General features: G+C 42.7%; 1 protein-coding gene across 7 annotated transcripts in view; it reads right to left on the bottom strand.

Moving 5' to 3' along the window:
- Positions 1-13,610, bottom strand: part of LOC127635245 (myosin phosphatase Rho-interacting protein-like) — a 58,960-nt gene that overhangs the window by 6,255 nt on the left and 39,095 nt on the right. For 4 of the 7 annotated variants that reach the window (XM_052115141.1, XM_052115147.1, XM_052115144.1 and 1 more), the window contains 9 exons: positions 12,686-12,795; positions 12,008-12,046; positions 9,985-10,729; positions 7,644-7,760; positions 1,710-1,857; positions 1,401-1,506; positions 1,126-1,285; positions 828-935; positions 651-737 (listed from right to left, as the gene is read on the bottom strand). In XM_052115141.1, the coding sequence (XP_051971101.1) occupies positions 651-737; positions 828-935; positions 1,126-1,285; positions 1,401-1,506; positions 1,710-1,857; positions 7,644-7,760; positions 9,985-10,729; positions 12,008-12,046; positions 12,686-12,795 (1,620 nt within the window). The remainder of the gene's footprint in view (positions 1-650; positions 738-827; positions 936-1,125; positions 1,286-1,400; positions 1,507-1,709; positions 1,858-7,643; positions 7,761-9,984; positions 10,730-12,007; positions 12,047-12,685; positions 12,796-13,610) is intronic. The other 3 variants (XM_052115143.1, XM_052115148.1, XM_052115145.1) reach the window with 2 other exon arrangements.

The following is a 13,610-nucleotide window of genomic DNA, read 5'->3' as shown; positions in this document are numbered from 1 at the left end:
AACATTGTTCCTCTTCGAAATACTGTGCAGAAGAGGGGATCTGGGTATCTCAGTTAGTATTGGCGCTGACTATCACACCTGGAGTCGCGAGTTCGAATCCCAGGGTATGCTGAGTGACTCAGGTCTCCTAAGCAACCAAATTTGACCGGTTGCTAGGGAGGGTAGAGTCACATGGGGTAACCTCCTTGTGGTCGCTATAATGTGGTTCTCGCTCTCGGTGGGGCACGTGGTGAGTGGTGCGTGGATGCCGCGTGAAGCCCCCACACGCGCTAGGTCTCCGTGGTAACGCACACAACAAGCCACGTGATAAGATGCGTGGATTGACATCTCAGACGCGGAGTCAGCTGAGATTCGTCATTCACCATACGGATTGAGGTGAGTCACTACTCCACCACGAGGACTTATAGCGCATTGGGAATTGGGCATTACAAATTGGGAGAAAAAGGGAAAAAAAATAATATACTGAAGATGAAGAATGTGTAATAAAGTAAAAAGGGTCCATTTGACTGGTAGTGTCTGGTAAACACTAAATAGAATTAAAGTGTGTGTGTGTGTGAGCGCGCGCGCGCGTGTGTGTGTGTGTGTGTGTGTGTGTGTGTGTGTTTGTTGGTGTATGTGTGTGTGAGAGAGAGTGTGTGTATATAAATTACCCGAAATGCTGACTGCAGCTCGTCTTTTAGAGAGTTTATTTCCTGTTTGAGGTACTGTATCTCTGACTCCTTCACACGCAACAAAACCTGGAGCAAACAAACCTTCGCAGTTAGCATGTTTGTGTGTCAGATTTTATGATAATTCAGATACCTGAGATTGTGTTGTAAGTACAGTACCTCCAGTTCATAGATGTCTTTGCCCTGAGTCAGCGAGTAAGCTGCTTTGTCTCCACTGGCGCAGGAGCGCATTCGAGTGATTTCTTCATTCAAACGATGGTTTAGTTCCTTTAAAACAAACATACATACGTTTGTGTTTATGTCATGGTAGGAACCTAATGTCTTAAATGTTGTCTTAATGTTTTAATTCAAATCGGAAAAGCCTTTAGTGATTATGATTACAGAACAAAGTAAAGGGGGCGTCTCCATATAGTATAGTATATGTTGTGTGTGTGTGTGTGTGTGTGCGCTGGTTTACCTGGTTGTGTGTGTGTAGTTTGTTGTTCTCTCTCTGGCATTGCCCCAACGCTTGTCTCTCTGCCTCCAGCGCTTGAGTCAAATGTGCGTTCTCTAAACACTTTTGGGAATACTGCTCGGATAAAACCTCCAGCTCACGATAGATGGACTGCAGCTCCTCTCTACATATAGGACATATACACACTTAAAGAATTAGACACTTGCACATAGAAACAATTCAAAGAAGAAACATGAGTGATGTGTGCAGTTGTAGTAATCTTCTACCCATCCACTCACTCATACTGTCTACGCAGTTCCTGGATGTCTGGGCTCACACCGCTCATTTGCGCCCGCTGCGATTTTTCCAGTTCCTCTCGATGAGCGTTTTTCATGGCTTCAATTGCTGCACACATAAACAGATCATTGTGATACCAGTAATCAATAATTTCATCAAACCGTCTTCCAGCAGATATCACACAGACGTTAGATAATTATTCTTAATACACATTAAGCAATGATAAGGGCACTCCTCATTAATGAAATATTTACAAAAGATATTATAAAGTGTTAATCGTATGATCTCATATACAGCTATGCTTTTATTACCAGCGATAGTAGCATTGGTTTCCTCCTCTAGCAGTCTTTCTTTCTCCTCTAGAAGTTTCCGGATTTCTCGCTGGTGCTGCCTCTGAATGTCTTCGATGACCTTCTGATGAGTTTCCTCCATCGCGGCGAATCCACGCTCGCATGTCGCCTGCGATCCACATCAAAAAATGTAAACTCAACAAACAGGAGAAGCATAGCATTACTAGGGCTGGATATTGACACTGATTTCCTGATTCAATTAAATGCTGATTTGAAGTTCTCAGTTCGAATTGATTCACAAGATCCTGATTCGATTCGAATTTGATTTGATCCAATGGCGTACATTTTAGTTACAGTGTCAATTGTCAATGACACATGCATTACTAAAACATTATGGCCTCATGAGGGTAAAATGTCAGTTTATTTACTCGCCAAAGTTCGCAAATCCACTGAAAAAAGGTACACTTTGACATATTGATCATTGGGATTTTAATAATATATTAATATAATCAAAGTAAGAACACAATTGATAAGAAAATCTATATTTCTACCCAGCCTCTCTATACATACAGTACATGCTAACTTTAGCTAACTTTGATGTTTGCACATATCCGAGACCGCAGAAATGGCGAACAGGGTTGGGTGGCACCAAAGGCAAAAACGTGAATAACCCTGTTTGTCATTTCTACCTTTGCTCATGAGGTGTGAGAGATGACAGACAGCACAAGAGGTGATGGAAAAGCAGTGTGAATGATAGGGGTTAACTAGAGCATCAAATTAATGCATTCAAACACTCACACCAATGCAGAAGACAGTGATGCAAACAAAGCTAAACTTTGTGCAATCAAAAGACTACTATTAAGACTTTACATACCACAGTGTAGGGTTCGGGGAAATGAGAAAGCATCGTGGTGATGAGGCTACAGGATTGCAGTGGTCATAACAGTAAAGAATGATCCAGAATGCACAAAATCAAATAAAACAGCCAATACATATCTGCTGTAATCTGGCAAATTCAACAATTATACAAAACCAATAGGTGGGATTATAATTTGTTTTAAATCAACTAAAACCACGGCAACCCAAACTATCAGCAATGCACTACTGAGGATCCTACAAAGAGCCATCATGGAGGTGAACAGGTGTGACATTAAATGTAAAGGTGTAAGGTTAAACCTTGAGGCTGTCCAGGTCTCGCTGGTACTTCTCCTTCAGGCTGGTCAGATCTCCTTCCAGCGGTTTCTGTTCCAGCTCCTCTCTCATACTGCTCAGCTGCATCTCCAGCTCCTGGACTCTCAGCAGGGACCCTGAATCCCTGCACACTACCTGACTAGATCCATCTCCCTCCTCCATAGGACATTCTGTGTATAACGTGGCACCAGCCTCATCTTTTTTCTCGAATTTCTTACTCCTCTCTTCCAGTGAGCAGATGGTCTGACTGTAGCATTCTTGGAGCTTATGGAGCTCCTCTCTGTTGGCGTGTTCCAATTGCTGGAGCTTGCCCTGAAATTCCTGCTCCAGTTTTACAACATGCTTCTTGTGCCTCAGCTCAGAGTCTCCCATTTCCAGCAGGAGGGCCTCCAGCCGACGTTGGCTGGTAGCAACATGATCCATTAGGTCCATCTCTCGAGCTATCTTCTCCTGCTCTGCCCTGCCCATCTCGTCTGCATGCCTGCTCTTCAGCTCCTTTTTGTCCTTTTCAAATGCCTCTTCCAACTGGATCAGGTCCTGCCTTTGCTCCTGCAGCTCCCTCAGCTTATAAGTTAGTTCTCCTCGTAGCATGTCGTTCTCCTCCTGCAAGGAGCTGATAGTCCCAATGAAGCTGAGATGTTCTTTCTCTAAACTGCTCTGGTAGTGCCTTTGGATGGCTGCAACCTTCTCAGTGTGTTCCTGAACCAGTGCAGTCATGTTACGGCTGGTGACTTGGCAAAGAGTCAGTTCCCTTGTGTGACCAGCTTTCAACCTGCAAGCAACATATGCAACCTGTGCCTGCATCAGTGCTTCTCGCATGCAAACTGAACTGCATGTTAGAATTCTAGAGTCACCGTGCCATGAGCTTGTCTGGATGGCTTCAGCAAGAGCAGAGAGTGACCTAGTTTCTCCATCCTCACATATCCTCTCAATCTCCCGGGAGAGACTACGGAGGGCTTTGGCTTGCTTCTTGAGCTCAGTAATGAGATTATCCCAGCCCATTTGCAGATGTGATTCAGATTCAGCACTGTCCGATAAGTGTCGGTGTACAAGCTCTGCCGCTAAGCTCTGAGCCTCTTTCATCTCAATATGCTCCATATAGGGGGCAAGTTCAGGATGGGTGACATCAGTGAGACATCCTTCACTACTACTACTTGCGGTCATGCTTTCAATGTGAGCATGCTTTGATGTGCTAACAGCATCTTTCAGAGCCATGTCCCTTTGCTTCAATGCCTCATTTGCCTTGAACAAGTCCCTTTGAATCTCATCAAATTTGTCCTGGAAATTCATTGTTAGTTTCTGAAGCGAATACGCAAGCTCTGCACTAATGCAGGCATTCTTAATGACATCCTGCAAAAAAGGGCTATTTGCTAGTTTACCTGAATTAGCACTTGTCTTGTTCACTTCTGCCAAGATCATGGTCTCCAGCATAAGTTTCCTAGTAAGTATATCAGCGTAAACGATTGAGAGACCACCATCACAGCTCTTCTTTAGGTTTTCAGCATCCTTGTGAATGGAGTTGAGGGCTGACATAATATCAGAGTTCACCTCCTGCAGGGAGAAGCCCATCCTCTCCAGAATTTCAGCCTCAAAAGACAACGTTCTGGCAAAGTGCTCTATACTTTCCTTCAGTGTCTTCGAACCCATATCTGTTACCTCAGAAGTCTGACACTCCTCATAGGACATGCTGCCTTGCCTCAGGTGCATGGTGGCACAAACCAGACATTGCTCCACTTCTGCAAGAGTGCAAATGAGAGATTCAGCAGTGCTGGTGTCATTCTGACTGCTGAGAATTTCTTGAATTCTTACTGTGCAAGACTCAACCAATGCCAAGGCTTTCTCATATTTATCACTTAAGACTCGACTGTCTAGCTCAACAAAAGCTGTATTGAAGGATTCTTGATTGGGTTCATCCATTGGTAATTCCTCACAGGTTTTAGTCGTCCCGTCCTCCATGGTAGATCCGGTGCTCATATGTTCCTGCAACTCTGAACAATCAGGTTGTTCCTGAATCTTCTCTGTGAGGTGCCTGAGCTTCTCCTCAGTGATCAACAACTTGGCTTCCAGAGCATGTATGATGGAGATGAACTTCTCTGGTTCTTTGCACTGTTGGAATGAACTTACACTGCCTACACTGCTATCTCGGGACAGGATAATGTCATGCATCTCTACCAGGCTCAGATCTTGCGTCAGATCCAAAGATGTGTTTTCTGTCTGAACCTTGTCTGACTGGTGATATGATTGGCACTGAATGTTGGAAAAGCGAATCCTCTGCCTCTTTACCACGGACATTTCTGTCTCTGAGCTACTTCTAGCAAGTGAAAGTTGGGAGGAACTTGAGGATGATGAGACATCCAGTTGTATCTCCTTCAAACCATCTAGCACGTCTTCCTGGGAGCGGGAACGTCTCATCCTGAGATCAGTATATCCGAGTCGCAAGGCGTTAAGGTGTTCTTCCAACTCAGCAATCCTGTCCTCTGCAACCACTAGTTTTGCCTGCAACTCCTGTTCTGCTCTACGGGACTCTACCAGCCCTGGATAGTAATGCTCCATTTTAGAAAGAAGTTCCTCTTTTTGCTGCAAGTAAAGTTCTGTTTCTTCTAGACTACTACCCAAGGCGCCCATCTTAATGAGGGCCTCACTCAAATCCTGCTCTTTTTGTCTTATTAGCTGCTCATACATCTCCTTTGTCTGCTTCACATCCTCTTCCTTCTCTTGTAGCACCTGACTTATCCTAGCAATTTCTTCTGAGACATGCTCATATGAGCTCTCAAGAGAGTGATAGTCTGTTTCCACTGTCATTAAACGTGCCTGATGTTTCCCTACCTCCTGGTCAGCCTCAGCAATCTGATTAAGGATTTCCTGACAGCGGCACGCAAGTTGGTCCCGTTCCTCCTCCAGTCTCTTCACGTTCTCGCGTAACATTTCTGACATATCAATCTGTGCCTCCAACTCCATTTGAAGACGGTGCACATCCTCTCTGAGTCGCACACTTTCCAGCCCACCACTCCCTCTCAGCAGCGCCTCCACCTGTTCCTGCATCTCTTGCAGCTGCTCCTCTATTTCTTGCCTCCTCTCTTCAGACTCGGCCAACCTCCGGGTTAATCCCTGCCGCTCCCGCTCATGTTTTTCCTCCAGGCATCGCTGCTCTTTCCTCTCTCGTTCCTCTCTCAGACTCTGAGCCTCTTCCATTGCAATCAGATGTCCTGTGGCCTCAGTGAGTCTCTCTTGTAGTCTTTGCACCTCACGGTGCTGGTCTTTCTGCAAAGCTTGCTGTTGTTCTAGCTTTCTCAACTCCTGGCTCTTCTCCAGAAGACTGGATTCTACTTGCTGAAGACGTTCTTCACTTTCTCGTAACTGTGTTCGCAAAGTCCCCTCATTTCGAGTCCATTCCTCCTCACGCTCGTGACAGCGAACTCGTTCCAATTTCAGCTCACTACGCATTCGGGCCACTGCCTGCTCGCTCGCAACAATCTCCTCCATTGCGACTGTTAGCTTTTCCTCCAAGGTTTCGATCTCAGACTCATGGTGGCCGATTATATCTTGTGCTTCACTATAGCTACGTCTTAAGCTGTTAACTTTTTGATGGGCCTTATCCTGCCTCCGTCGCTGGGACTCTAGCTCAGTCTTTAGATCTTGGTTCAGCTTGTTGAAGCGCTTCAATGGTGCTCGGTGAACCAAGGTAGAAGCTGCATCAGACGAAAGCTTTGCAGAGGTTGTGTCACTCTTTAAGATATTAAGAGGAATGTGCAATTAGTCAAATTAAATCTTCTCTTTTACAGCCACATACAGGATGCTCAACATCTTCTGGGCTGTGGCTGGGGAATCCAGGAATGTTGAGAGATTAAATTTTGCAGTTATGTACTTAAACTTTCCACTGTGCTTTTGGAAGGTGACATCAAAGATGAACAAAATGATGGAAGTGCAAGGAAAATGTGAACGACAAAATTAAAAAGGAACAATGAGTGATCAAAAGAGGCTGTGAAACTATGAAATGCAAACTTGTGTTGATTGGCTGAATAACACAATGCCTTTGTGCGGACATTAAAAGGAAATTAAAGGGTTAGTTTGGCCAAAATGAAAATTCTGTTATCATGTACTTACCCAAGTATTGTCCCAAACCGGTATGAATTTCTTTCTTTTGTTGAACAAATAAGGACATTTTAGGCAGAATGTCAGGGACTAACGGACTTAGTCCTCGTTCACTTTCATTGCATGAACAAAAGAGCAGCACCAACATTTTTCAAAATGTCTCTTTGTGTTCCAAAGAAGAAAGAAAGCCATATGGGTTTGGAGCACCATGATGGTGAGTAAATCATGAAAATGTTATTTTTTGGGTGAACATAAGACAAGGTTGTAAGACAGGAACTGAAGAACATAAAATAATGACCAAATCAAAGGTACCGCCACGCAAAATGATGTAATGAAAGAAACGAAAGATGACAAAGATAACAAAAAGACATGCATCAATACAAGGAATAGAAAAAGCACAGCCGAAAGCTTGTCAGATTTTTACATTTCTTATCTTTGGAGAATTTGATGTTACAAGCATTTTTACCAAAATCCAGTCAGAGCCCAGGGAAAGAAAGACACTGCAGAACAGTTAGTCATGCTGAAATTTCCATTAACACTCAAAAATATATTAGTACAAAAATCAAAATGCAAGAGCCATAAAACTACAGAAGACTTTGATTTCCAACTTTTCTGACCAAGGTTTAAGAATCCAATCCAATTCAGTATTATGCATCCCCCCTTATTTTTTACCTGTAGTATGTATCCTTCTCGGGCATTCAGCTCTCTCCCATGAAAATCCTGAAGTTGTTCCTGTAGAACACTGTTCTGTTGTTGGAGTCTGGCCAGCTCCCTTTGTGCCTGACCCAACTGTGAAACAACAGCAGAGGAAATTAATACATTGTTATTAATACAAGAAAATGTTTCAGAACTGGTCAATTAATATCAGAATAAAAATCAATAATATCAGAAAGGTGATCAGCACATCCATGAGTTGTGCTGGGGTCAGACAAATCAAACCACAACCTGAGAAAGTAGTTACTATGTCTGATTTTAAAGAAATTGATGGCAAAATGTTGGAAGAAACCATTCAGCACCTTAAAACATCAACCTGCGCCCTTGATGAACTTCCCACATCTTTTTTCAAAAGTGTGTTCAACTGTTTAGAAGCAGATCTCCTAGAAGTGATAAACTCTTCACTTCTCTCTGGGAGTTTTCCAAACTCCCTGAAAACTGCAGTTGTCAAGCCCCTCTTGAAAAAGAGCAATCTGGATAAGACCATATTAAGCAACTATAGACCGATCTCAAATCTGCCTTTCATAGGCAAGATTATTGAAAAAGTTGTCTTCAATCAGCTGAACAAAATCTTGAACTCAAATGGATACTTTGACAATTTTCAATCTGGTTTCCGATCGCATCACAGCACAGAGACAGCGCTCATAAAGATAATAAACGATATTCGCTTAAATACTGATACAGGCAAATTATCAGTACTGGTACTACTCGACCTCAGTGCTGCATTTGACACTGTCGATCACAACATACTTCTTGACAGGCTGGAAAACTGGGTGGGGCTTTCTGGGATGGTCCTAAAATGGTTCAGGTCATACTTAGAAGGGAGAGGTTATTTTGTGAGTATAGGAGACCATGAGTCTGAGTGGACGTCCATGACATGCGGAGTCCCTCAAGGCTCAATTCTTGCGCCACTCCTGTTCAACCTGTATATGCTCCCAATGAGCCAAATAATGAGAAAGAACTGAATTGCTTACCACAGCTATGCAGACGACACACAGATCTACTTAGCCCTATCACCTAACGATTACAGCCCCATTGACTCCCTGTGCCAATGCATTGATGAAGTTAACAGTTGGATGTGCCAAAACTTTCTTCAGTTAAACAAAGACAAAACTGAAGTCATTGTGTTTGGAAACAAAGATGAAGTTCTCAAGGTGAATGCATACCTTGACGCTAGGGGTCAAACAACTAAAAATCAAGTCAGGAATCTTGGTGTGTCTCTAGAGTCAGACCTTAGTTTCAGTAGTCATGTCAAAGCAATAACTAAATCAGCATACTATCATCTGAAAAATATTGCAAGAATTAGATGCTTTGTTTCCAGTCAAGACCTAGAGAAACTTGTGCATGCTTTCATCACCAGCAGGGTGGATTATTGTAATGGACTCCTCACTGGCCTTCCCAAAAAGACCATAAGACAGTTGCAGCTCATACAGAACGCTGCTGCCAGGATTCTGAGCAGAACCAGAAAATATGAACATATCACACCAGTCCTCAGGTCTTTACACTGGCTCCCAGTTACATTTAGGATTGATTTTAAAGTATTATTACTGGTATATAAATCACTCAATGGGCTAGGACCTCAATATATTGCAGATATGCTCACTGAATATAAACCCAACAGATCACTCAGATCATTAGGATCACATCAGCTAGAAATACCAAGGGTTCACTCTAAGCAAGGAGAGTCTGCTTTTAGCTTTTATGCCAGCCGCAGCTGGAACCAGCTTCCAGAAGAGATCAGATGTGCTCCTACAGTAGTCACATTCAAATCCAGACTCAAAACACATCTGTTTAGCTGTGCATTTACTGAATGAGCACTGTGCCACTGTGTGTCCGACTGTTTGTACTGTATTTTATTTTATTTTATTCTAAACTGTTTCAATTATTCTTATTTTTAATTTTTTAATCTTATTTTAATCTCTTCTATGTAAAGCACTTTGAATTACCATTGTGTATGAAATGTGCTATATAAATAAACTTGCCTTGCCTTGCCTTGCCTAATATCAAAGAACAATTTAAACACAAGATTGATATCATTGGTAACTTAAGGTTGGCAGGTCGGCTATCTATAATCAAGCATTTGGAGTGAGGTTTTAAAGGGGTAGTTCATCCAGATATGTAAATTAAGTCAATTCCTCATCCCCACATTGGTCCAAACACATATGACTTAATTCCTTACTTCTTTTCTTACACTTAAAAAATATACAATAATAGTGAACGGTGACTGAAGCTAGCGTTTTTCAGGTAAACCATCCCTTTAAGGTCCTTTCACTTGGTTCATATAAGCAAAGCTACCAACCTCCTTTTCCAGTATGGTGGTAAGCTCTTGTGGGTGGAGCCTCTCTCCAACAGGTGCATTTGAGGTGTTAGGGGCGGAGCTACCAGTGATTGGCACCTGCTTTTCCTCTCTGAGGGGCGTGGTCTCCACCTGTTGCCACCTCTGCTCGATCTCTACTTGGACGTCAGAGTTTCTGCGGGCCACTTGATGACCATCGACCACCTGCATGTCTCTGGGTTGGTCTCCATCTATTCTCACCTGTTCTTGTGGCACTTTATAGGGGAGTTTTGAAGGGGGTTCAGACGTAGTCGAGGTAGGTGTGGTCTGAAGATGGTGTTCCTGGCACATAGTATTCTGCACCAATTCTTCTTCATCTTGTTGTGGCAATTTGTCAGTATGGCTGTTGATAGTAATGGAGGAGGATGTCAGATGAGAGGAGGAACTAGAGATGGGAGAGGAAGCAGCTGAGGAGATGGAGGAGGGAGATGATGTGGAGGTAATGACTGAAGTATCTGCCCTCTTCCTTGAGGGTCGGTTACTCTCATTTTCCTGTCCTGGGTGAAACTCGGCCCAGTCGAAAGTTTTTGACCGTCCCTCTCGCTTGAAGAGACTCTTGCGTTGCTCAGGGGGAGAAATAGGGTCTGTGATGTTCTCATGTGACCTTTTGGCTTCACCTCCAGAGCTGTTAGAGAGTTGTAAAGAGTTTGGAGAGGGCTGGATGAATTTTTGTTCAACATTTGATCTGCTTTGCTCCTCTGGAAGAGAACTGAGAAGACAGAAGATTTTTCACAGAAGAGAAATGTGTTACAGTTGTCTAAATCCACTCATCCCTAAACTACTGAAGACAGGTTGGTTGATTAATGGTTAGCAGAATGAGGAAAACTATCTGGTCACCGCATGGCATTCAATTGCTGTCAGAAGTGTCTGTAAACACTTGTATGTCTGTGCATGCTGGACAGCACGTTCTAAAACCAGCCGCTGATGCAATGCTATTTTTTAACCTCCTTTGCTGAAGGAGGTGGTGTAACTTGGTGACAAGTTATGGAGAGAAACTGGTGAGTTGTGAACATCCAATCAGTTTTATGAAACTGTTTAACAGATGACAGATTATAACTTTAGAATCTGATTGAATGAGTCTTGTTTGAAGCCACTGTAAAATAGCTTCTATACAAACACCTGTCCCCACACATACTATATTAAAGCTGAAAGTTGCTACATTGTTTACGTCCGACTACAGTTAGGCTTACACCCCGTCTATATGGCTTGAGGCAGCATACACTGAACACATCAATTTGATTAATCTTTATAGTCGTGACAAGCCCTAAATCCAACAAATAAATTGTTAATTGCAATTATTAGTTTGAAAATAAGTCATAAGTCGTCAGTCAAATTTCCCAAAAAACAAACAAAAAAACCCAGCAGCAACAGCAAAATAATGAAAGCAGTAAACTGCTCGAGGTCATGCATTGTGATGTCATATAGTGGTGTTAATGTGTTAAATGTTTGATGGTATTAAAAGCACCTTTACCATAGTAAACAACATTTTGGCACAACATGACCATGGTGAAATCATTAAACATCTCGTGGCTTATCACTTTAGTATCCAGACCAAACTCAACCAGTGCCCCAAACCTTACCAGTCTCTTCTACAAACTATTAAAACCAACAAAAAAGATTACCATGCATTACATACAGTGTGTAACCTCCTCCCCACGATTTAACGCACAGCAATGTAGCATGCCCAAAATAACCATGCTTACAATGAGAATGCTGCTAGATTCCATCTCTGTCTCTCTCCATCTATCAATCTTACATTCAAGAGAGTGTCGCCAGTGAGGTTACATCACCGTTAACCAATCACAAATGTCTGCATGACACAAGCAAACGAGCACAGGCATTACTGACAAGACAGAAGCCAGTACATCACGAAAGCACATAACTGAGGTGCCACTCTGACATAACCGCAAACACACACACACACACACACACACACACACACACACACACACACACACAGGTTAGAATAAGAACAGGAAATGCCAACCTGGGCATAAGAACTGAAAGTTTCAGAGATGTGTTTTTCCTGTGGATGCAGGGAAAGATGATGCAGATGATGCAAAAAATATTAATTACGATTACCTTTGCATTTTGTGTTTTGAATGTTAAAAGGTGAAGTGTGTAATTTATGCACCACTAGTAGTTCCAAACAGAACTGCAAAAATAATGAGAGTTTTCAAATGAGTTTTTAAATACATCCCCCCTCATCTCCCTTAGGTCAAACGAAAACTCACACCATTGGTTGAACCAACTGCTCAAACAGATTGCAATTACGTTCGTTGCCATTAGATGTGCAGACATTATGCGCTTCACCTTAAAAATGAAGATAAAATACTAAATGGTAAATGGTCTGCACTTATATAGCGCCTTTTTTAACCTTAGCAGTTACCAAAGCGCTTTACACTGTGACTCATTCACTCATTCACACATTCACACACCAATGACGGCAGAGATGCTATGTAAGGTGCTAGCCTGCCATTGGGAGCATCTTGGGGTTCAGTGTCTTGCCCAAGGACACTTCAGCATGTGGAGTCATGTGGCCGGGAGTCGAACCACCAACCCTGCGATTAGTGGCCGACCCGCTCTACCACCTGAGCAACAGCCGCCCCTAATACTCACAAGAAAGTCCAATGCGCATGTTGACTTTCTATTTTTTGGTCCTTACCGTGTGACATCCGGGGCAACAGTGGGCCGCATGTTCTTAAGAATGGCCTGAATCCAGTTGCGACGAATCCCAGAGGTCATCGCAGACAGCGTGAACGCCCCCTCTTTACTCTGAGAGGATGATAAGAACAAGACTGATCTTCTAGGGAAAAGCGAAGTGTGGAGGTCAGTGAATAAATGCATGCATGTTGAACTAAACGAGACAAAGATATGGTATTTCTGTTCAGTGCTTCTTGATATTGCTGTTAAATTCGACTGAATATAAATTCAGGGTTCTCACAACTTGTCTAGTCAATTATGCCAACTGCATGTGAATTTTTAAAGCTACAGTGTGTCATTTTATTAAATACTTTCTCCTATCCCAGCTATGCAGAGATAACAGAAAGTAAGCCCATTTCTGGTCATTTTTAAATGTCAGCTCAAGCGAAACACTAGAATCCTACAGACAGAAGGAACGCTCTCCATTGAGGTGTTTAACATTACGTTAGTTTATGCATGGCATTTTAAGGCATATAGATAGCAGGCTGAAGTTATATTTACAGTTGTAATTCATTTCTTGACACCAACCCCCTGCTGTTCGTCTGTACACGGAGACAGCCAACACTTTCTGCTATTTCTGACAACTTTTAAATAGCATCAGGGAATGCTTTTTTCTTTTGCTTTCAGATGAAAGCTTGTTTAATTTATATCAAAAGAATTCAGTTTTTCTAGAACATAAACAGACCCCAGAAATGTCCTCTTCTGTGTTGTGGGAGCCAATGAATGCCTTATTAAGAGGGCAGATTATATTGTACAGTGCCAAGTTGAAGGACGCTCAAACAGCCCGCCTAGAGAAGCGTACTAGTAATATTTCAACGCTATAATGATGCAACGCTAGCTCAGATTCAGTCACCTGAGCTTTTACGGCAAAGTGTCACCCTTCAAAC

Source organism: Xyrauchen texanus, chromosome 42, assembly GCF_025860055.1.
Source record: "Xyrauchen texanus isolate HMW12.3.18 chromosome 42, RBS_HiC_50CHRs, whole genome shotgun sequence".
Classification (NCBI taxonomy): domain Eukaryota; kingdom Metazoa; phylum Chordata; class Actinopteri; order Cypriniformes; family Catostomidae; genus Xyrauchen; species Xyrauchen texanus.
This window is presented reverse-complemented; position numbering and strand designations above follow the sequence as displayed.